Here is a 23,357-nt window from a genome sequence, read left to right on the forward strand (position 1 = left end):
TCCAAGGAGGCAGGAAGGCGCCAAAGCAGCGCTGACATTTGTCAGGTGAGACAGTAAGGACTTCCTCAAGAAGCCAGATGTCTATCTAGACTTAATGATGTAGCTGAACCACTCAAAGCTTATATAAGTGGCATCACAGGAAGGAGCTGGTTTGGGAGGTTCCTTCTCTGTCCATCTGGTGTCCTGTATGGGGAGGGGGGAGCTGGAGGCTATGGCAGTTTGGTAAGTGGTGAACTAGTTTGGTGAAGGTGAACGTCCAGAGAGGTAGGAGGCCCGCTGGCAAGTCGTCCTTGGGAAGAACTTCCAATTTGGGAGCAAGATAAACACAAAGTAAGAGAGAGAGGCGTTGGTGGATTTGGGCCCCTGGGATCCCCACAAACAGAGTGCTGCTGACGGGGCAGTCTAGGTTAGGCTGTTTGTCGTGGGGCTCTGGCGGAGCAAGGAGACCAGCATGCGAGCACCCTTCAGTGAGGGTGACAGTGCCCCAGACCCTGGGAGAGAGGCTCCAGGACCTGATCCGCCTCGGGCACGGGAGGCTCAACCCCTCATCCCTCTGATGTCCTCCATGCCAGGCCCCAGGGCCTCGAGCTCATGGTTTCAGGTCTGTTCATTGAGGCTTCCAGGTAGGAGTTCAACCCTGGGCTGAATCAGAGGCCTCTAGCCACGGGCTGTGGACACAGGACTTTCCCATGAGAGAAGGTGGCTTGGAGCCCTTCTTGGTGGCTGACCCCAACCCTCCCTCCAGTCCTGGTTGCCCAGAGGACACAGAGAGCTGGGCCCAGAACCCACAGAGCCTGGACAACTCCCTCGCCAGAACCTGTGGGTGGAGGAGGGGAGAGGGGCCCAGAGACACCAGCAGTAAGAAACCCTGGGAACCCTGCTCTCAGGTGACATCTCCATCATCTCCCTGTGATCCCGCTGCCTTCTTCTCTCAATGAATCCGATGCGGAGTCCTTTTTCAGTAACATTTTATTTTAAATCCTTAGTGAAGATCTAAGACAAAAATATAAAGTGCTAGATTTTAGGGTTGGGGGCAGAGGGAAAGGCCCACTGCGTTCACACCATTTGGACTTGCCCTGTTCAGTTCCTCAGAGATGAAAGACGGTTTATCTCAAAATTGGGGGAAAAAAAGTCATTCTTGAGTTTCCCACCAATCAGTGTCCATGAGGAGTTGAGGGACAAAGTCATCACAGACCACCAATGAGAACGCTCACTGTGGGAGGCAGGTTGACAGCAAGGAGGCTGAGGCTGTCTCAAAGAAGACGGGCGGGATAGAGAGGAGAGGAGGCACCGGGTCCTGCAGGCTCTGCAGCAGAGACAGGGTGGCCGCCTGCTCCTCTGGGGTCTCCTTCAGCATACGTCGGGCAAAGGCCTGCTCCATCTGTGCGGAGAGGTGGGAGAGGGGTCCCTGAGCACCACAGGGCCAGATGCTATACCCCGGGCCTTCTTCCCCAGGATGCCTTCTCTGGAACATACCACCTCCGCGAAGGCAGGCTCTGCTGACTCACCTGCACCGCAATCAGACTCTGTGAGGTGTGGCTGGGGTCAGGGTTCTCCTCCCAGAAGTTCAGTGTCACTTGAAACTTGGGTGGGGGCCCCAGGCCCTGGAAGTACCTGGCCAAGTCTGAGAGAGAAAAGGCCAGGAGTTGGAAGAAAGAGAAGACAGAAGGCCCCAGGCAGGGAGGGACGAAGGAGGAACCCATAAGGGAGGAAGAGGGGTGGTGATGGGGCCACTCGGAGGCCAAGGCTAGAGCAGGAGCCGGGGGTGGTGGGACCGCTGTCTCGTGCTAGGAGCTAAACTGCTACTCACCTGAGGACAACAGGGAAAGGGCCCCTTTAGGGGTAGCCGATCGTCACACACCCTGAAACCCCTCTGCTGGGGGAGCTCAGGGTCCGCTTGGCAGCAGCCCTGGCTGCTGACACAGCCATGCCACACCTTGGTTGCCTGTTCACTCCCTTCCACACTCACGCTCTGCATCCCCTATATTCCTGGCCCCAGTCCCAAGGTCCCGTTGAGAGCTGAATGGAGGCAGGAAGTGGAATTCTCAGCATGGTTGGGAGAGGGGGAACCCCAGGGCAGCTCGAGCAGTGGGTGAGAACATGTGACATGCACAGCTCTCACAAGTGTGGATGGTTGTTGTGCGAGTGTGTCTGGCGGGGGAGAGGGGTGTGGTGCAAAGCACACCTTCTTGTAATTACTGTATGCTCCCATGTGGTGGCGCTCCTGAGATGCAATATTATGGTGGTGAGCTCCACCTGGGCCTCACCTTCTGTGGCCTTGGCCCAGGAAGGAGGGCTGCCAGGGCTGAGCCCTGGGATGTGCACCACACAAGTGCAGGGGCCAGGCCTGGACTGTGCTGGGGGATTGGCTGGAGGGAGCACAGGGTGACGGCCGGCCTACAGGTGGGGAGTGGAGGTGGGGGAAGGGGCTCAGGTGCTTGGCTGGAGCAGCCTCACCTCTGCAGAAGTAGCTGGTTCTGAAGAGCTCCACGCACTCGTTGGTGGGCAGCAGGTGCGGACCCGGGCCAGGTGGCATCTGGGGCGCGTTCCAGGAGATGGGAATGGGGCAGAGGCGCTGCACAAAGAGGCCCCGGGAGTTGCTGGCCAGCAGGACCCCTCTCTGGAGCTGGTTCAGCAGACGGTGGGCGGGCTCGCGTGGGTCGGGTTTGGGAAAGATCACCTGCTCCATGCTGCACTGGGAGCTTGAGGGCTCAGCCACGAGGCGGCAGTCCAGGCTCTGCACCTGGGCCTCACCCACCACACGCCCGTTGTAGATGAAGGTGAGCAGCAGAGAGTAGTCTGCAGACAGAGAAAGGCCAGCTGCACCAGTGCCCTCCAGGGGGCCCACTGACTGGCAGGAAGTTCTGGAGAAATGAAGAGGGACACCTTGCAAATCCAATATCCTCATTTTGCTGGTGAGGAAGGTGGGCCTCACAGAGACCAAATGAGGGCTGGTAAGCACCAGGCAGGCTGCGAGGCGGGGGCAGCAGCTGTACCTTCTGAGGACAGAGAAGACCCTTGCCTTTCCTATCCTCATCCCCCAAACCTCAGCAGCCGGGGGCGGGGCGGGGGGCGGGCGGGGCTTCCACTCATGCTTTCCCAGCCCTTATGTATGTGTCTGACTCTCTGCAACTCCATGGACTGTAGCCTTCCAGGCTCCTCTGTCCATGGGATTTTCCAGGCAAGAATACTGGAGTGGGTTGCCATTTTCTTCTCCAGGGCATCTTCCCGATCCAGGGATCAAACCCAGGTCTCCTGCATTCCAGGCAGATTCTTTACCACTACACCATGGGAATTCCCTGGCTCCCAGCACTCAGGAGAGGAGCTAATACATAGGTTTCCACTGAGGCCTTAATGCTCAGGGTCTTACAGTTTACAAGAGGGTCCCTGAGATCAGGCCTCTACTTAACCCACAGAATCAACATCTCAAAGTGGATTTCCAGGTTAGAGAATGTGTAGGGGGTATTTTTGAGAAGTGAGCTGTGTGGAGTCTGGAATCTGGCAGGCATGCTGCCTAGAAACCAGTGCCTCTGGGTCAGGGAGCCTGCTGCAAGCCCTGACAGATTAGATAACACATGCATGGCCTTAGGACGACGAAGGGAGACAGGGACAGGGGTGAGTCAGAAACGCCAAGTACCTGAATCTGGAGGGGGCAGAACCTCCAGGGACAGCAGTTCTCCCTGGAAAAGAGCCTCAGCTGTGTCCCTACCTGGAAGGGAGGCAGAGGTACTGGTCATTCAGAGTGGACCGGGGAGTCCAAGGGCCATAGGGTGTGGTGTGGAGGATGACAAAAAAGGCAGGGCACTCAGTACCTTCCTGAGGCTCAGGGCTGTTGCTGCTGCTGCTGCTGCTTCCACTGCTGCTGCTGCTGCTACTGCTGCTTCCGGTGCTCCCAAAGTCTAAACGGCCAGCTCCCCCATTGGTCTCCACCATCTCCTGCAGACACAGTTCCTGTGGTTGGCCCACCTCGCCCCCAGTCACTGCTCTGCCCTCAGACCCATCCGGTTCCCTCCCCAGCTCTCACATTCTGAGGGGGCTCCTGGAGCAACGAGGGGCTGAGTATGCAGTTCTTTGCGGTAACTTCTTCCTCTTTCTTCTCAGAGGATGCAGAACTGTGGGGTCGCTTTGATGGTAATTTCTGGGTCCCTGATTGAGCTGTGGAACGTTGAGAGGGAGGCAAACGTCAGAGCCTTAAGTGGGCACAGAAGGAAGGGGAAAGACAGGAGGCAGTGAAAGCACTGGCAGGACTGGGCAGGGAACCTCCTTCCCAAGGACAGGGCAGATCTCTGAGCGAGGGGCCTGGAGGGAGGCCCACCACCCTCCTGGGAGGCGCAGAACTCCATCCTTCCCCCACACTCCACCCCCAGCTGCTGATTTTAAGAGTGGTGGGGCACAGGGACACCCACCGGGGACAGTTCCTGGTGGCAGCAGTCGGTACACCTTGTAGGGCTCAGCGCCATCCCTGTGGCCGATCTCAGGAACCTCCTCAAATTCACAACTTTTGTTGAGAGCACAGCGCAAACGAGTCTTCCAGATGGCAGGGCCTTCCGAGCTCCCCTCCCTGTACTTCCCCTTGTATATCGCCCAGGCCTAGAAGACAGCAGCAGTAAAGAAGAGATCGCTGGTAATGGACCACTGACCCGCCTGGCTTCATGGATGTACAGCCTGAGCGCTCGCACAGAAGGGCTCGAGCTAGGTTTATGCTCAGTTGTTGCCACCGCGAGATCCATGCTGAGTTTTGCCTTTCCATCTTGCGTGGGGCTGGTCCTACCCTCCAATCGCCCGTTTATCTGTCACCCTACAGGGTGACAGTGCCAGCGTGTGCTCCACCCCTCCCTCCGAGAGGCCAGTTTCCAGGCTTCACCTTGAAGAAGGCGGCATCCTGGTCCTCCCGGAAGTCCTGCTTGCCTGCGTGCTTCCAGGGGATCCGGAACATGGTCTTGGCCGCATCCTCCCAGCACACTCCTGGGAACTGCCCGCTCTCCACTTGCTCCACCACCCAGTTCCGGAGCTTTCGGGTGCAGCGCGTCCTGCCTGATGCCATCCTGGGGATAAGAGCAACAGAAGTGTCAGGGGAACTGACACTTTGGGAAGAGTGAGACCCTGGCCCTTGGGGTTGGCTTCTGGCCAGGGCCCCTGGAGATCCCATTTATATTTTGCCTCCAGACGTATCTCAAAATTCTAAGGCTGAATTGTTTCATTTCTGCCATCACTAGCAAGTACCAAAAATGCTTTCTTTTTAACATCCCAAGCTGTGACGTCTGGAGGGAAATCCTAGGCATTGGTCTTGATATTTTTCAGGAATCTACTGTTTGGAAGAGAATTCCCCTGGTGTCCTGCTCCAGGTGAGATGTCCTGTCTAGATCCCCAGTGTTTACAGTAGCTGCTTCTGAACCCTCTTCACCCACCACCCACAACTCCTTTGATGTTTCCCAAACTTCCTCTGTGCTTGTCCCAGGAGCAGGTTGGGCAGGGAGCTGGGGGCTGGGGCAGAGCTGGGGCGGAAGTGGGCAGGGCCAGAAGGCAAGAAAACAATCAGGAGATGGGGGCTATCTTCTTCCCCAAACAGCCCCATAGCAGGTCCACCTGCCCTTGGCCTGTAGGGCTTGGGACACTGGCCCCGGATCAGTCTTTCACTCAGGCCAAACTTCTAGCTCCCTAGCTCACAGGCCTTCTGCTCTCTATCCCTTAGTCTAGCAGAGGCGTCCCCAGAAGCCCCTACCACCACCTCCAGTCTGGCCGGACTTTCCAAACCTAGGCCCAAGCTGATACCCATTTTTGGTTAATCTTACCTGAGCTGCTGTGCAGGCAGTTCCAGGTCTCAGCTGACCTCAGCTCAGCCCAGCTCAGCTCAGCTCAGCTCCCAGCTGGGCAGCTTCTGTATCTCTCCACCCCTTCCTACAGTCCCCACCCTAAGTTTCAGTTCTCCTCCAGGGAGGGCCCTTTCCCTGAAATCACGTGGTCTCAGAGTTGCAGGGCAACTGGTTACCACCAGGGGGAAGCAACATCTGAGAACCTTATGTTTAGAATCCTGCTGTCGGAAGGTGGAGGAAGGCCTCTCCTGCTTCAGGCTCCTTCCCTTTCCTCCTTTAAGATTCCCTTTGCTTGTATCTGACGTCTTTATGACACTGCTGCTTCCCCTGGGAGGCTGCAGTGTCCTGGAGTCTGGCCTGGGGCCTCTGTATAGCTCTGTACCACTTGCCCATCTATATTCCCCCCATGGTGCCTGCTTGGTACCTACTAGGTGACCCTAGATATCAGCTGAATTCAATGAAAGAAACAAAGGAGGCAGGGAAGGAAGAAGCCCAGGCCAGGTGGCTGGATGGGGAGGTTGCCCTTGGCTACCCACAAGTTTTAACAAAGCTGTGTTCACCCCATTCCCCTTTCCCTGGTGCCCCAGGATGGTTAGGTCAGGAAGGAAGAAGGACTACCAAGAAGCCTGGGCAAGGAAATGCCTCTTTATTGGTGCTGGAGTTGTTCCTGTGGGAGTCGAACCACAGGCCCCTCTTTGGGACCCTCGCCCTCAGCTACTTCCTCCTGCGGGGGATACTCTGTCCCAAGGGCACCTCTTCTATCAGCTTCTGCAGAAAGAGAGAGAAGACGATGATGCTGGAAGCCTGGGACTCAGACACAGGCTGGAAAGGGGACTCCTAGAGAGTGGGGTCAGAGGCAAGGCTGGTGGGGAGGCTTCACCTGTAACAGGCGGGCGTGGTAGGTGGGGGCGTCCTCCCCGGGCAGCGCCTGGGGGCGCACGTGCAGGTAGCGCTCGGCAGCTGTCTCCAGTTCTTCCAGTTCATACAGGGTGGCTGGGTCCAGTGAATGGGCGTTGATGAGGCTCACAAGATACTCTTTGTAGTGCGCCCTGGGGAGATGAAAGGGTAGAACATTTGTTCTGTTTGGCTGATTTTAACTGAGTGAGCTGAGCACCGTGCTGGGCACTAGCGTACTCAGAAGAACCAGATGGACGCCCCTCACCTGTTGCTCTTGTAGGCACTTGCCAACCTGTGCGTGCTGCCTGCCGTGCCCTTGCCTGGAGGGCCCCCTCCCTCCCACTTCTCACAGGACGCATTACTCCCAGAGGCCCACTTCTCTGCCCAGGCACACCCCCAGTTCTCCCCGCAACACCAAGCTCCATGCCCCGCCTGGCACTCACTGGCAGAGGCCAGCATAGCCAGCGGGAGTCTCCTTGCCACAGGCTTCGTCCCGGAACCCGTTGGGAACTTCCTTCTGCTCCATCACTCGACAGCCACCTAGGGAAAAGGGAAGGGACCCTTTGCCTGGAAGAGGCCACTGACCACAAAGGCCCAGGAGAACATGGGAGGCGGCCTCTGGAAGAGGACTGAGGAGAGGAGTCCCTGCTCTAACGGGGGCGGGGCGGGGGGGGCGTTGGGAAACAGATGCCACTATGCAGACCACTTGTGATACAGAAGCAGGGATCTGCTGTCCTTGCGTTTAGCTAAGCTCTTACAAGGTTAGCTTATTCTGTGAAAGTCTCACTCTATGTAGATGGTGAGAAGTGGGATACATTAGAATCACATGTAACATCTTTTCTGTTGTCCTCACAGAACCTAAAACAGTGCAACTAGTAAGTCTCATTAAATAGGCATTGAGTTAATTAATGAATCACTATCCTTTGGGAATGGGAGAATAAAATTAGCATCAAGGTACCAGGTGCTTGAATGTGGCCTTACATAAAACAGCTGGGCTGTACGTTGGACACGAGCCCGCTTCACAGAGGAAGAAGCAAGCCCGGGGAGGCTGACTCACCAGAGGACACAGCAAGCAGGCACAGGACGGGCTCTGCATCCTGGTTCAACCCCACACCCAAGCCCCCCTTCATCCATCACACTGCGGGAGCCAGCCCCTCCTCCCAGGCCTGTCCCGACACTCACCTCCGGGCACTGCCCGGGCCCCCACTGGGGGTTCTGTGTTGAACATGACATTATTGTCCTGAGGACAGAAGGATGGGAGTTAGTTTCCCTGGATGCCAACCTGCTGATTTCTCCACGTCTGACCTTTCCCTTCCTGCCACCCTACACCCTGCCTCCTCTCCTGGGCAGCTGGCAAACCAGCCAAGTTGGCCACCCGACCTGAAGTAGCTTTTGCAGCCGGACAGCAGACCAGTCCCGCAGGTAGAAGAGGCAGTCTCGGGGGTGGTGGCCGTGCAGGGACTTCTTCACCCTGCAGTTAGGGTCTGGACATTTCTGGTGGAAACCCAGATAGGAGAGGGGCAGTTGGAAACTGTTGGGGTCCTGGCCTCTCAGGAACCCCTGCATGAGGGGTATAGGGGTGGGGGAGATGGAGACATTGGAGGGTCTGGAGCAAGCAGAAGCGGGGAGGGGACAGAGAGAGGTCCTTGACCTCACCCGCCCTGGTCTCCTCTTCCCCTGGGCTGCTCCTCCACTGCCTCCGCCCCTCCTCATGGGAGCCCCACCCTGCTACCCCTTCCATCCCAGTCCTGGGGGCTCACATTCTTGGCGTAAAAGGCACTGTAGCAGCCACTGCAGAACTGGTGGCGGCACTGGGTGCAGTGAAAGTGCATGCAGCCTCCCCGGGCCAGTGCGTACGAGAACTTGCACTTGGGGCAGTCTGCAAGGGTCAGCAGGTCAGGGTCGGGGCTGCTCCTCAGGCCCCAGGAAGTGTCATTCTACGCAATGAGAGATTACTGGGCACCTTACCTATGCCATTTTCCTGAAGGTACATCGCCAAGCCCTGGGCTTGGTATTCTGGGTCATTGGTGCGTTTCCAGTTCTGGAAATCTTCACAGCTCCGGCCTCGGTGCTGCTCCTCCCACTGCCAGAAGGAAGCAAGCTTCCCATGAAAGCTCCATGCCAGGCCCTTCTTGCTGGCCACCCCACTCAGATCCAGAGGGCCCTGACTCAGTGTACAGCTCTGCCATCCACCCTGTGCTCCAACACCAAACTGCAGGGCCAGCCTTGGTTCTCTCATCTCTTTACACCTGACACATTCACCAGCAAGTCTCATTTCTGTCACTCCAGCCCAGCTCCCCTTTTCTTTATCCCTACTCTGACGACCTTTACTCCAGGCCAGGTCAGGTCTCGCCTTGATTGCTTGCCTTGATGACCAGTCTCTCTGCCTCCACTCCTGCTCCGCTGTGGTTCAGCCTCCACCCGGCAGCCAGTGTGCCTCTGAATGCACACATCAGGCAGCTTCAACTGCACTGGGAGTGTTCTAGCTTGGAAGTTTGGAGGTAGGGTGGCAGGTGTTCACTTTATTATTGTGTTTCATAAGACAGACGCAAATTTTTGGTATCAAATATTTAACCTTTTTTATGAAGAATAAACAGCCAATTTTATTGGGCTCACTCAGACTAGGAATCCATTCAAATATTCAACATTTTAAAGGTACATGAGAGCGCACAACCCCTTGTTCAGTCTTAGAATGAAAGGACCTGAGACTTCCCTGGTGGTCCGGTGCTTCAGACTCCACACTTCTACTGCAGAGGGTGCAAGTTCGATCCCTAACTGGGGAACTAAGATCTTACATGACCCATGGCACAGCCAAAACAGAGAATGAAAGGCCAATGCCCTCCTCACTCGGCCTCATCATGACCTCTCCTGACCTGGCAGCCAGCTCCTCTCGGACCACCTGGCACTCTCGCCCTTGCTCTTGAGGCTCCAGACATACAACACTTTTTTGGATTTTGGCCTTTCTGTGTTTTGTTCTTTCTCTCTCGAATACTTTTTGCATAGTTGACTTTTAAATTTTCAGGCCTGAGCTTAAATTAAGCCATTTCATTTATTTCTAAATATTGATTTACTTTTGGCTTTGATGGGTCTTAGTTGTGGCAAGCCACTGGGGCTCTAATTGTGGCGCATAGGCTCAGATGCCTCAAAGCATGTGGGATCTTAGTCCCCCGACCAGAGACTGAACCCCTGATTGCAGGGCGGATTCTTAACCACTGGACCACCAGGGAAGTTCCTAAATCAAGCCATTTTAGAGAAGACTTATCTAACCTCCCAATCCCATGTACCAGGTAGGTCCACCCTGTTATTCCTGACCTCAGACTCCTATTTGTTTTCTTCATAGAACACATGGTGATGTATATACTTCTGTTCTCACTCCCTTCCTCAACCTTGCCCCCTCCCTCCCTTGCTAGTCTGTAAGCTCTTTGAGACCGGAGAGCTTGTCTGTTCTGTTCTGTAGCAAACCCCGAGCCTAACACAGCACCTGCAGTGGCTCAGCAGGTATTCCAAAAGGTTAGATGTGCCTCACCTGGCGCTTACAGCGCACACAGAAGGTCTGTTGACACTGGGGACATGTTGCTTCCAGCTGCTCACGCTCGTATATGAAGCCAAAGGAACACTGTGGGTGCAAGAGCATAAAGCTATCTAAGGCCTGACCGCGTGCTACTCCCCACCCCTCCTTCCGGTCAGCAACTCTGGGCAGCCCACTGACCTGGGCACACCACAAGAACTTGGGGTCCCGCATGAGCACGCCCTCCGTCAGCTTCTTGTGGAACAGTGCATAGGCATCTGGCTCTAGGCTCTCTCGAAGCTGGGGACAGGATGCCAAAGTGGCGGGTGGGCAAGGCTCCTGTTCAAAGCCCAGGGCATCCCGAGTCCGAGGGACTGCCCTACCTGGATGTCGAGGGTGGAGAAGTAGCCGAGCAGCTGGGTGTCATCGGTGAGGTCGGGGCGGCCACATCCAGGGCACGCCATATCTGTAATGTGCTTCTCCTTCAAGGCGATGGTGAAGTGCTGGCGGAAGCAGTCAGGGCAGATGGTGCACTCACAGGAGGTCAGGGACTGCATCTGGTGGAGGGGAGAGGATGGGAGGGGAGGGGTCAGAAGCTACAGCTGCCAGCCGGTGGGAGGGGCAGTGGCCTGGTGTCTGCTACAACTGGTCAGGCAACTTAAATGTCTGAAGACCTTCAGATGGAAAAAAAGCAGACAATGGTGAGACCTAATGTAAATGGAAGAAGACACTCTAAAGGCATCCTCAGTCAATTAAAAGCAAACACATGATAACTGAATCACTCTTCTGTGCTGTACACCTGAAAGTAGCACAACATTGTAAAACAACTCCACTCCAATAGAAAATAAAATTTAAAAGAAACCAAACATTAATTACAAAGGAAAAAAGGGAGGGGGGTATTCCCCGGTGGTCCAGTGGTTAGGATTCCACACTTCCACTGCTGAGCACCTGGGTTCAATTCCTGGTTGGGGAACTGAGATCCTATAAGCCATGTGGCATGGCCACAAAAAGCAAACATACAAACATCCTTGAAATGATAAAACTATAGCAATGGAGAACAGACTGCTGCTGCTGCTGCTGCTGCTGCTAACTCACTTCAGTCATGTCTGACTCTGTGTGACCCCATAGACGGCAGCCCACCAGGCTCCCTCATCCCTGGGATTCTCCAGGCAAGAACACTGGAGTGGGTTGCCATTTCCTTCTCCAATGTATGAAAGTGAAAAGGGAAAGGGAAGTTGCTCAGTTGTGTCCAACTCTTAGCGACCCCATGGACTGCAGCCCACCAGGCTCCTCCATCCATGGGATTTTCCAGGCAAGAATACTGGAGTGGGGTGCCATTGCCTTCTCCGGGAGAACAGACTAGTGGTTGCTATATGACAGGAGGAGGGGAAGAAGGTTACAACTATAAAGCTGTAGCACAAGGGGGTTCTTTTGTGATATCTTGATTGTAGTGGTGGTTACATGAATCTACATGTGAGATAAAATTGCACACAAGTACACACATAAACCAGAAAAAATGTCAACAACCTCAGATATGCAGATGATACCTCTTTAATGGCAGAAAGTGAAGAGGAACTAGAGAGCCTTTTCATGAGTGAAAGAGGGGAGTGAAAAAGCCAGCTTAAAACACAATATTAAAAAAACTAAGATCATGGCATTCGGTCGCATCACTTCATGGCAAATAAAAGGGGAAAAGGTGGAAGCAGTAACAGATTTCCTCTTCTTGGGTTCTAAAATCAGTGTGGATGGTGACCACAGCCATGAAATTAGAAGATGATTGCTTCTCTGTCTATGAAAAACCTAGACAGTGTATTAAAAAGCGAAGACATCACTTTGCCAACGAAGGTCTGTATAGTCAAAGCTATAGTCTTTCCAGTAGTCGTGTACAGATATGAGCTGGACCATAAAGAAGGCTGAGCACCAAAGAATTGATGTTTTCAAACTGTGGTGCTAGAGAAGACTCTTGAGGGTGGGTCCCTTGGACAGCAAGGAGATCAAAGCAGTCAATCTTAAAGGAAATCAATCCTGAATACTCAATGGAAGGACTGATGCTAAAGCTGAAGCTCCAATACTTTGGCCACCTGATGTGAACAGCAGATTCATTGGAAAAGACCTTGATGCTGGGAAAGATTGAAGGCAGAAGGAGAAGAGGATGACAGAGGATGAGATGGTTGGATAGCGTCACTGATTCAATGGACATGAACTTGGGCAAACTCTGGGAGATGGGTGAGGGACGGGGAGGCATGGTGTGCCGTAGCCCAGGGGGTTGCAAAGAGTTGGACACAACTTGGTGACTGAACAACAAACATCCACGTCCACGAACAAAATGAACAAGGTCTGCAGTCTAGCTAATGTTGTACCAATATTTATTTCTTGGTCCTGACACTATACTACAATTATATAAGATATCACCATTGGGAGGTGGGCAGAGCACACACGACTGTACTATTTTTACAATTTTCTGTGAGCCTACAATTATTTTAAAATAAAAAGTAAAAACAAACAAACAAAAACACAGAGCCAGCCTAACTAACCTGGGCTGTATTTGGCCAAAGAACTGCCACTTCTGACCTAGAGTTAAGTTAGAAGGGGCTCAGGAGATAAGAGGGGCCTATCCCTACCAAACGGGTATTTGATCAGGACATTAAAGAATTACTGGTAATTTTTGTTGGCGTGACAGTGGCATTTGTGCTTGTATTTTCACAGAGTTTTATCTTTTAGAGATAGATATGAAAATATTACAGGTGAACTATCTGATGTCTGAGATTTGCTTCAAAATAATCCTGTGTAGATAAGTAAAGATTGGCCATACATTAATAATGGTTGAAGCGTGATGATGAATACATAGTGGAGGGAGGGAGGCTGAATTTCTTATACAATTTTCTCTACTATTGCATACTTGAAATTTCCCATAATAGAACATTAGAAAGAAAAAGAGAGAGAGGTGGCCTATTCCTGCTCTCCCCTTCCCAGAAGCCTTCAGGGGCACATGGGCAACTGCAGAGCAAAAGACAACATGAGAGACAGGACCCGGGGTAGAGGGGAGGTCCAAAGGGAACAGAGCGATTCTAAGGCTGGAGGCAGTGGAGACTCACCCGGTTGCGGGGCAGGACCCAGCTGCACACGGCACACTCCTGGGCAAGCAAGCGGCGCAGGAAGGCCCGGTCCTGGCTCTGCCTCACAGCCTCCACCACGTCCCCCAACTCATAGTTCCTAGGTGTTTCCTGCAGCAGCGCCAGCGCCAGCTCTGCCCGGCCCCAGCTGGGGAGTGAGTGGACTGCCAAAAGCCGTCTGACCAGGCTCTGCAAGGCGATTCAGGCGGAAAGGGAAGAAGTGGCTGTCAGACCCCAGGGAGCCTACCCTTCAGCCTGCCCTCAGCCCTACTAAGTGGGCTCTTCACCTCCTTCCAGCACCTGCTTATCTGGCCCATCCCAGGAAGGGGTGGGCTCAGGGCCACTGTCCCAGAGGCGCTGATGGAAGGGCTCCAGGCGCTGGCGCTGTAGCTCAGTCAGGGCTCGTGCCACATCACCCCCATGTTGGAATAAGGCTTGAAGAGACCCTTCCTCAGGCTCGAAGCCCAGGGACCGGAGCTCCTGCACCTGTGAGTTGGGAGGGGCGAGAAGCAGTGAATCAGAGCGTGAGAGGCTCTTAGATCCACAGCCCTCAACCGTGCCTCACCTCCAGTATGGCTGCTATACCTTCCTCCGCCGGGTCCTCACACACTCTTCCACAGCTTCATCCAGGTTGCCATGACGATCCAGCCAGGCCTTCCGGGCCTCCTGACAGGAAAAGGCGCCCAGCCCCGGGTCCTGCTGTCCAGCCAGCTCAGCCACCATCTCCAGCACGTACGGCAGCTCTGAGCGCAGCCACTGCAGGGGCACTTCGGTGCCCGAGTACTGTAGAGCCGAGAAGACCTCCTCTGGACAGGCGCCTCCAGCTTCCCCTTCCTAAGAAACAGCCCCGCTCAGATAGACAGCCCATCAGGAAGGGCACACTCCATCCCCCCCTTGAAGAAGTGAAGTTGCTCAGTCATGTCCTACTCTTTGTGACCCCATGGACTGTAGCCTACCAGGCTCCTCGGTCCATGGGATTTTCCAGGCAAGAGTACTGGAGTGGGTTGCCATTGCCTTCTCCAGGGGATCTTCCCAACCTAGGGATTGAACCCGGATCTCCCGCATTGTAGACAGACGCTTTACCGTCTGAACCACCAGGGAAGCCCATCCCCCCCTTAGCCTGAACCAAAATGCTGACAGTGCTTGAGACCATGGATCATGTGAGCAGTGCACAGTCTGATACCTGCCATGGGGGAAGGGTTCAGGCAGCTGCTGCTGACAATGACAGGTTTTGAGAACGCCCATCAATCAACTGCAGCCTTTCCCTTCCCCGACAAGCTCATCCCAGGCCCACCTCCTCACCCGGATCTTGAGCACCAGCTGGAGTCCTTCTTCCCTCATCTTGTCTTGGCGCTGCTTCTCAAGGTCCCCACAGGAACTAGTCACGGGGGCATGGAGGGGTCGTGGAGGCCCTGGTTCAGGGTGTCGCTCTTCCAAAGAGCTGGCATGGGGCTGGGGGGTCTGCTGTACTGGGACGGGGCTGCTGGTCCGGTTGCACATAGCACATACCCAGCCAGGGCCCGAGTTGCAGAAGGTACAGTGAATACAGTACCACGCTGGAGTCTGGACAGGGGAAAGCACAGTATCCCCCTGCTGGAAAGGCAGAAAGAATTATCCTATCAAAGGGTGGCTAAGGCTCAAAATGGAAATATAGGAAGCTTGGGGGAAGATACCGGGGAACTAAGGGAAAACAGAGGATGAAGAAGTAGAGAATGGCCTGTGGTAACAGATGTAAATAAAGAGATGAGAAGGCCAGGAACAAGATACCTGAAGGGGCTTCAGGCAAATGCCGGAATCCTGAGAATCCACCACCAAGCTGGGAGGCTGAGCCAGCCGAGGTCGCTCACATATGGCACACAGCACGGCCGCAGCCTCGTTCTCAAAGGTGCAGCTCTGGCAGGCCCAGTGACCCCGAGAAAGCTCAGGTTCTAGGCCCCCAGTTCCTTGGGGACCCTCGATTCCCGGACCCAAACCCTTACAGCCTCGGGGCCGATCACAGGCCACACAAAGTACTGCCCAAGGTTCATTTAATAGGGCACAGGCAGAACAGGGCCAGAGCAGACGGGCACTTGCAGGATCGGGGGGAGAAAAAGAGCTGTCTCCCAGGGTCGGCCCGGAGGCTGGCTGAGGCCGTGGTGGAGCTGAGGCAGGTAGGCTGTAATGGATAAATAGACATGGCCTGCTGAGGGGGTTGCATAGGCCTCTTACCCATGGGCCCCCCTCATACCCTGCAGGACAGCACATGGCTCTGGCCTTTGCACATGTTATCCTCTCTGCCTGGAACATTCGCACACTCATAGCCTATTCATCAGTGAAATGACAGCTTAAAGTTCAGGTCTGGCTGGTAAATATCTCAGCCTCACCCCTATTAGACACTTAAAATACTGCCAACTGATTGAGCTGATCCTTCTGACGAGGGTGCATCCTCCCACTACCTATTCGCACACCATGACAATCTATTTTGCTATGACTGGTATGTATATCTTGCTTGGTATGTATGTCTATGATCTCCTGAAGGGCAGGAGCCAGCTGCTTGGCATCTATGAAACAGTCTTTAGCACAAAATCCAGCACACAGTAGATTCAAGGAATATTAAGTTCTCTCAATTTTGCTCCCACTCAGAAAAGAAGATCTCTCTCGCACCTGGGGTGGACGGCCTGAGGGGCTCCATGCAGGGTCTGGCGATGGTGATGTGCACGTTCTGGGTGTCCGTGGAAGAGGCGATCACAAGTTAGACACAAGGCCTGTTTACAGGCTGAGCAGTGGAGCGTGCCTGGGGCAGAACCACAGAGGAAGCAGGGAGCAGGAGTGGAGCCTGGAGAATGGGAGACAAAGAACAGAGTATCTTTCTAAAAAAGACCAGGTTACATTTGAATCAGCTGTGGAGGGAAACAAATCACAGACTACTTTTCAACACATCTTTCTACCCAAAGAAACAATCTTAATCTCTTTTTTAAAAGAAAGGGAGATAATCAAGAAGAAAGAGGAAATTTCTATCAACATGATCTACTAGCACTCCTTCCCCCTAATACATAACAATAATACCTGCAGCAGAGGGTATGGTGAGGGGGCTGGGAGCAATCTCTCTCAGTAAGGGGGCAAACTCTGAGAGCTGCAGTAGCTGTGGAAAAAGGACAGGGAATGAGTAAGGGCTTGGGGACACAGGCCCACAACAGGTTTCCTTTGTTCATCAGGCCCCAAAGCCCCATTCCTGCCTTCCTTACATCATCTTCAACCTTGTCTTTCAGCAGCTGCTCCAGTGCTTGCGGTTTTGGATGAGCATTCTGCAAACAAGATGAGAAGAGTTCCCACCTATAGCCTTAGAACAAGACCCTCCCTCAAAGCCCTGGTCTCCCAACATTCAGAGTGAAAAGAACAGAGAGATCCCAAGTTACTGTGGGGACTATGCCTGTGATTCAGCAGTATGAGAGTCCCCAGACTGGCTTTGTTGTTAGGCTAGTCTCCCCAGCTCTGGTGCTTAAGTCCTCAGGACCAGAGATACCTTACCTGTAACAACAGATTGAGCTCTGTCCGAAGCAGCAGTACTTCCAGTGTGACTGTAGCAACTTGCTGCTGATCCGGCTCCTCCTGCCTTTCAGGAAAGCTCAACCCATCTGGCTGCTCCTCTGTGTAGCCATACAATCGCAGAACATCCCGGCCCCCCTACCACACAGGCAAACCAGTTACCGCCCAGCAGGCCCCCTTCCCAATAGGGCTGGGACTTCTAGCCAACTCCCAGCCAAGGCTAAGTCCCATTAGTCCTACTCCCATTAGGGGCTCAGGGGCTTCACCTGCACAGCATCCACCGTAGAACGAAAGACAGGGTTATTAAACTTGACCCCGCGCCAGTACCGAGGCCTCTGAGGGCTTAGGAGGTTGCGGCCATATTTCTCCAGGATATTCAGGGCCGTGGAGAGAGTGTTGAGGTAGTTTCGGGGCTGGGAGCAGTCAGAGAGCAGAGAGCTGTGAGCCCCGGCCCAGCCTCAGGTCCTCTGTCCTCCTCCCGAGCCGGGGCGGGCCTCACCTCCCCATGAGCGTTGCAGCGGACCAGGCGTGCAGCATCCAGCTGCAGGTAACGGGCTTCTGGCGGCAGAGAGGTGCCCAGTAGCGGCCAGAGCTGCTCCTGCGTAAAGGCCTGCCCGGAATCCCTCCTCAGGGCGCTCGCCAGCTCCTCGCGGGCCTCCAGGAAGGCCCGCTTCTCCTCCTCCCCCGGCATCCTGAGACAGGAGTCAGCCCCGGCCCGCTGCCAAACTGGACCGGGCGCAGGCTGTGCACGGCCCGAGCACCGCCCGGAGCGTCTGGGGTCTGGCTTCCCGGCCCGACCCTGGTCGGTGCGGACGCCCCGGGTCACTCAGGCCACGGTCACTCTTCGGCCCCGGGCCCCATGCCAGGGTTAGCGGGAACAGGAAGTACTAGGAAAGAGGGCGGGATTGAGACCCAAATTCAGGGGAACGGGAGGGGTTTAAACTTCAGATGGGGTGGGGCCAGGAAGTCAGGGGGCGTGACCATGAAGACCCAGCCAATTATAATGGTAAATAGTCCCTGGCTCCTCCCCCAGAGCGCCTAGGCAATAAACCTCGTTCTAGGTCGCTTCCCCTCTTTGGTCCAGGCTGGTTCCACCCTTCTCCGGGTAGCTCCCGGTGCGGGGTTAATTTATTCCCCTCAAAGTCCTCCTCTCTATCCGCACCCCACTGAGGAAATCCCACTCAGCTGGGGACTCAACTCTGGCCAGCCTGAGCCCGTCAAGCCCCTCTGTCAGTCTTGAAGATACAGCGCCCTTCAGGAGGAAGCCCCCTCTCCTTCTTCCATATCCTCTATCCTGTCTCCCTCCTACTACTTCTCCCACTCACTCTGATCCCTCTCTGACCCTTGCCCGCAGTCGAGCCTTCCTGGGGGAGCCACACCACTGAGCACCCCCTTTCCCACTCTCCCACCCTTCTCATCCCTACACCAACCCTGACTATTCTTGGGCGGTCCTTTCCCTTCTCTCTAAGCCTCTCCCCTTCGAGAGACAGCCCCTGTTCAATCTCCGCCTGTTCCACTTGTCCTAGCCCCTCCCCCGGGCAGCCCCTGGGCTTGTGACCAGTCGGCACCGCCTCTCCTACTCGCACAGGCTGAGAATGGCAGAGGGGCTCCCTACGGTTTGCTGCCTTCCAGGGGGAGGGGGAAAAGAAGGAAAGGGGCGGGGCTGAGGGGGGCGGGCCTGGACGTCGGGAGTGAAAGCGAAAGCCCAGGCGGCGAACTGGGGGACCGGAGATCTAGCAGCAACTGGAGCAGCATGGCCAAACCTTGTGGGGTGCGCCTGAGCGGGGAAGCCCTCAAACAGGTAACGGCGGACCGGGAGGCCAGGAAGGGGCCGAGGAGCCCCTCTGAATGGAGGCCAGACTGGGTGCTCCGGGGGAACGAGGCCGCACCAGAGAAATCTCCCAAGCTCTCTAAGTGCTTTCACTTCTGCCCCGGGGGATTACAGATACCACCTGCTCTCTGGACTATCTCTGCACTGAGCATAGGTTTCCAGGGAAATTTGGCTTGTGGTGCGAAAGAACTGAGCCAAGTTGGAGGGCATCCCATTGAGGGTGGGATCTTACTCTGGACAACCGAGACCCTTAACCGACATCCGGGTACTGCTCTCTGTGCAGGTGGACGTCTTCAGGCAAAATCTTTTCCAGGAGGTAAGTAAATCTTCAGGATTCAAGCGATTTAACCCAGAATCTAAAGCCAATACTTGAGGGTTGCAACTTCTCAGACTGATCCCCAAACCCACCCTCGCCCCGTGCCCTACTTTATCAAACCTTCACCCAAGATAAGCTCTTAATTGTTGATCTCTACTTTTACTTTGACCTCTCTTAAAACCGTCCTCAGTTCCGTCACTTCCTCTCCCTTCTTTTGGTGTGGAGGGAAAAGCCATGGCCCCAAAGTAGGAATGAATACCACAATTCTTGGTTCTGCTGCGTCCCAGCTTGGGCAAGTCCCTTCACTTTTCAGGGCTTCAGTTCCCTCATTTGTAAATGTTAGAGTCAATGATTTCCAAGGGCCCTTCCAGTCCCACTTCTCAGACATCTCACTGAATGTCTTCTGTGATTCTGACCGTTGCAATATAACCCACAGGCTGAGGAATTCCTCTACAGATTCTTGCCTCAGAAAATCATATACCTTAATCAGCTCTTGCAAGTAAGTAGTATGAACTCCTCCTGCCCATCCCAAGGCCTCTCTCCTCTTCATCCACTCTCTCTAGCTAACAATTGCATTCTGAATGCAGAATACAGTTGTAAGTGGTAGACTGGGAACATTAGAATAACATGAAGCCTGAGCCTAGGTTCCGAGGCAGAGGGTGGGTGTGATGTATGAAGGGAAGTCTGTGACCCAGGTTGAGGGGGAAGAGGCTGGGCAGCCCCTGACAATGAGCTCTATGCAGGAGGACTCTTTCAATGTGACTGACCTGAATTCTCTCCGGGCCCCACTGGACATCCCGATTCCAGACCCCCCACCCAAGGATGATGAGGTGAGGCACTCAGGGTGTAGGGCTCTGGCTATAAACGCTGTGTAAATGATGGCCCTCCAACCTCCGCTACTTTTCCCCTTTTTCCCTTAGATGGAAACAGATAAGCAGGAGAAGAAAGAAGGTAAAAGAGGAAGAGGTGGCTAGGGAAAGGGAAATGGCACATTGACTGCTGGATGAGAAAGGGTCTAAATCCCCTCTTTCTCACAGTCCCTAAGTGCGGCTTTCTCCCTGGGAATGAGAAGGTTCTGGCCTTGCTTGCCCTGGTTAAGCCAGAAGTCTGGACTCTCAAAGAAAAATGCATTCTGGTAAGCCTGGGAACTGGGGGACATAGAGAAGACAAGCAAGGCCAGGCCCTAGATACTCAAGTCCTTCATTCAGGAACTTATTCCCCAATTAGGAAACTTCCTTCTGTGCCTTGTGTTTAGATACCTTTTGTTTATCACAATGTTGATCACATCCCCAAGTCAGATGGTGCTGTATCCACCTCCATAACCTCTGAACCTACTGCTGTACCAGGTATGCAGCACAGGTGCTATGATATAGTGAGCTGGTTTAAGAACTTAGGCACTAGAGGGAGACTGCCTTGGTTCAAATCCTGACTCTATCACTTACCTAGCTGGTTACTTAAAGTAAGTCACTTAGACATCCTGTGACTCAGTTTTTTCATCTGTTGAGTGGGTACAATAAGAATATTTACCTTGAAAGTTTGTTGTGAAGATTAAATGAGATATATAATACATAGCACAGTGCCTGGCATATAATAAGTACTCAGTTAAATGTAGGTTTATTAGGAAGTAGCAGTAATAAGAACAGAGAGTTTGTTGAATGATTCCTACATGATATCTTTTAATGTAGGTGATCACATGGATCCAGCACCTGATCCCCAAAATTGAGGATGGAAATGACTTTGGGGTGGCAATCCAGGTAAGAAAGGGTATGTGAGGATGCTGAAAGCAGGGAGAGACTTGGAGAGAAAGGGACAGGAGCTGGACATGAACCAGGAGGAGGTGGGAGATAGTGAGCGAAGGAGGGAGATGAAGTGTTTTCTTTGCCTCCCATCTCTTTTGTCACCACAGGAAAAGGTGTTGGAGAGGGTAAATGCAGTCAAGACCAAAGTGGAAGCCTTCCAGACAACTATTTCCAAGTGAGAACAGTTGGAGGGCTAGTATGGGGGTCTGCAAGGACATTTATTTGGACATGCCCAAAGCTGAGCATGCCCACTGGGATGTAGCAGGGCTTTGGGAAGGGTCTGAGGCACTCTCTCTCTCTCTCAGAATAGTCATTCCTGTGGTTATTCCTCTTGCTTCTGGCAGGTACTTCTCAGAACGTGGGGATGCTGTGGCCAAGGCATCTAAGGAGACCCATGTAGTAAGTACATAGTCTACCTGCCTTTTAGCTGAGGCTGGCTGGGGTGGGGGCGGGTGAGGAAGTGGGGATAGAGGTCCTCTTTGTCTTGTTTATGACCTTTCCAATGTGGAGTATATTAAGCCCAGGAAAACTGATTTGGGCTTCACAAACCTTGACCCCTTTCTCTGATCCTGTGTGATCCCATATCTTGGCTGAGAAGGGGTTCATTCTTCAAGTTACCTATTCCCTATATGAGCAAATGAGACTAATATCCCACCCTTCTATGGGGCTGACTCAGCTTTGCTTCTCACATCCCAGATGGACTACCGGGCCCTGGTGCACGAACGAGATGAGGCAGTCTATGGGGACCTCAGGGCCATGGTGCTGGACCTGAGAGCTTTCTATGTGAGTCTGGAGTAAGCCCTTAAGGGAGGTGGATGAGGGAGGCAGGGGAAAGGCCAAGAAACTGACTGTTGTCCTCTGGCCTTCTTCCAGGCTGAGCTTTACCATATTATCAGCAGCAACCTGGAGAAAATTGTCAACCCAAAGGGTGAAGAGAAGCCATCTATGTACTGAGCCCAGGGTTAGAAGGGAAATAAATGACCTATACTTTGTGTAGATAACCTCTGGTGTGTGTCTTTCATTCAAAAAACATGTACTGTCACCTGGGCTTCTCTTGGGGCTCAGATGGTAAAGAATCTCCCTGCAATGTAGGAGACCCAGGTTTGATCCCTGGGTCAGGAAGACCCCCTGGAGAAGGAAATGGCAATCCACTCCAGTATTCTTACAGTAGCCTCAAGACTTCTCCATCCATACAGCACTGATGATAAAATATCTAGGTTAATGATGAAAAGATTCTCCACAGTGAGGGACACCTAGAGAGGTTCACAGAGTTACATGGAGAAGAGAAGAGGGAGGAGGGAGATAGAGGTGACCAGGAGAAGAGGGGGAATCAAAAGGGGAGAGCGCAATCTAGCCAGTAATCAATTCCCTATCTGCTTTCCACAGTCTGGAACACTCAGAGAGGTTCACGGAGTTACACAGAGAAGAGAGGAGGGAGGAAAGAGATAGAGGTGACCAGGAGAGCAGGGGGAGTCAAAAGGAGAGAGACCAGTCTAGCCAGTAATCAGTTCCCTAAGTGTTCTCCACAGCCCGGAACACCCAAAGAGATTCACAGAGTTAAGTAGAGAAGAGAAGGGGGAGGGAGGAGATAGAGGTGACCTGGAGGAGAAAAAGAAGAGTCAAAAGGGGAGAGAGCAACCAAGCCAGTAATCACACTCCTAAGTAAAAAATGGGTACTGAAGATTGGATTCTTAAAGGTACAAAATTGATAACAAATACCAAAAAGCAAAGATTAAAAATCTAGAGTAGAGGTTAGACTCTCAAAAATACAATATTAAAAAAAAAATTGCAAAAATTATTAAAAATATATATACAAAATATGCTTTAAAATAGGGTCTTTTTTTGCAAGCTAATAGGTTTTTTTAAATGAAAATTAAAGGAGTAATAACTTAAATTTTTTAAAAATTAAAAAAATAATAATAGTAAAATATATCTAGGAATTTCTCTGGAGCTGTTGAGGGCAGTGTGGGGTCAGTTCAGTTTCAGATAGTTCCTTGTTCTAGCTTATACTTCGCAAGGTCTATAGGCCCCTTCTGATGTACTCAATGCTAACTACTGGGTTTTAATCTGTTGCACCTGTCACTTCCAAAACCATTCCCTCTTCTTTATTTTGGCTTCCTCTGTTTGCAAGTCTCTTCAGTATCTGATTTCCACCCTGACGCAAGGGTGTGGTGGTGGACACTTTTTTAGGCTTACTTGTTCAGTCGTGCTGTGGGGAGGGAGGAACACTGCAAACAAATATCACTGGTGTGTGTGGGGAGCGCTCACAGTGTCTGGGCCACACTGGGTTTGTCCCAGCTCACGGCGTGTGTGCTTTCCGGGTCTACACTGCTCAGGCTTCAGGTTGCTCTGCAGGGGAACTGTCTAAAGTGGGCCTTGGGTTGTATGCACTTCCCAGGTCTAAGCTGCTCAGGTTCAGTTTCTCGGGTACTCCACAAAGGCACAGTCTCGGTTGGGCCTGCGCTTTGTGCCCTTCCCAGGTCTGAGCAGCTCAGGCGACCAGGTGCTTGGTGACCACAACACTCCAGTATTCTTGCCTAGAGAATTACATGGAC

At 53.2% G+C, this 23,357-nt stretch overlaps 3 protein-coding genes across 5 annotated transcripts; 1 reads left to right on the top strand and 2 right to left on the bottom strand.

Moving 5' to 3' along the window:
- Positions 1 to 951: 951 nt before the first annotated feature.
- Positions 952 to 6,514, bottom strand: IRF9 (interferon regulatory factor 9). 3 transcript variants are annotated; one of them, XM_027553224.1, is made up of 9 exons: positions 6,432 to 6,514; positions 4,865 to 5,045; positions 4,407 to 4,590; positions 4,025 to 4,155; positions 3,813 to 3,936; positions 3,638 to 3,709; positions 2,458 to 2,799; positions 1,509 to 1,624; positions 952 to 1,381 (listed from the first exon to the last, which is right to left on the bottom strand). In XM_027553224.1, the coding sequence occupies exons 2-9, from the start codon at positions 5,042 to 5,044 to the stop codon at positions 1,211 to 1,213; spliced, it is 1,320 nt and encodes a 439-aa protein (XP_027409025.1). In that variant the 5' UTR covers position 5,045; positions 6,432 to 6,514; the 3' UTR covers positions 952 to 1,210. The 3 variants fall into 3 exon arrangements, with proteins under 3 accessions (XP_027409025.1, XP_027409024.1, XP_027409026.1); XM_027553223.1 differs by lacking the exon at positions 6,432 to 6,514 and adding an exon at positions 5,793 to 6,363; XM_027553225.1 differs by lacking the exon at positions 6,432 to 6,514 and adding an exon at positions 5,224 to 5,756.
- RNF31 (ring finger protein 31) lies at positions 6,438 to 17,760 on the bottom strand. The gene is made up of 21 exons (XM_027553222.1): positions 17,356 to 17,760; positions 17,123 to 17,269; positions 16,839 to 16,994; positions 16,556 to 16,615; positions 16,377 to 16,452; positions 15,975 to 16,146; positions 15,099 to 15,486; positions 14,634 to 14,924; positions 13,917 to 14,165; positions 13,632 to 13,817; positions 13,314 to 13,520; positions 10,602 to 10,775; positions 10,420 to 10,518; positions 10,237 to 10,326; positions 8,679 to 8,793; positions 8,471 to 8,589; positions 8,091 to 8,204; positions 7,893 to 7,950; positions 7,154 to 7,250; positions 6,694 to 6,862; positions 6,438 to 6,581 (listed from the first exon to the last, which is right to left on the bottom strand). Exons 1-21 carry the CDS (start codon positions 17,545 to 17,547, stop codon positions 6,528 to 6,530), a joined length of 3,213 nt encoding a protein of 1,070 aa, XP_027409023.1. The 5' UTR covers positions 17,548 to 17,760; the 3' UTR covers positions 6,438 to 6,527.
- A 132-nt stretch (positions 17,761 to 17,892) lies between these two features.
- Positions 17,893 to 21,803, top strand: PSME2 (proteasome activator subunit 2). Its single transcript, XM_027553226.1, has 11 exons — positions 17,893 to 18,657; positions 18,971 to 19,003; positions 19,440 to 19,502; positions 19,747 to 19,833; positions 19,924 to 19,954; positions 20,041 to 20,138; positions 20,689 to 20,757; positions 20,910 to 20,977; positions 21,147 to 21,201; positions 21,499 to 21,585; positions 21,676 to 21,803. The coding sequence occupies exons 1-11, from the start codon at positions 18,610 to 18,612 to the stop codon at positions 21,754 to 21,756; spliced, it is 720 nt and encodes a 239-aa protein (XP_027409027.1). The 5' UTR covers positions 17,893 to 18,609; the 3' UTR covers positions 21,757 to 21,803.
- Positions 21,804 to 23,357: the final 1,554 nt, after the last annotated feature.

Source organism: Bos indicus x Bos taurus, chromosome 10 (assembly GCF_003369695.1).
Source record: "Bos indicus x Bos taurus breed Angus x Brahman F1 hybrid chromosome 10, Bos_hybrid_MaternalHap_v2.0, whole genome shotgun sequence".
In the NCBI taxonomy this organism is placed as follows: domain Eukaryota; kingdom Metazoa; phylum Chordata; class Mammalia; order Artiodactyla; family Bovidae; genus Bos; species Bos indicus x Bos taurus.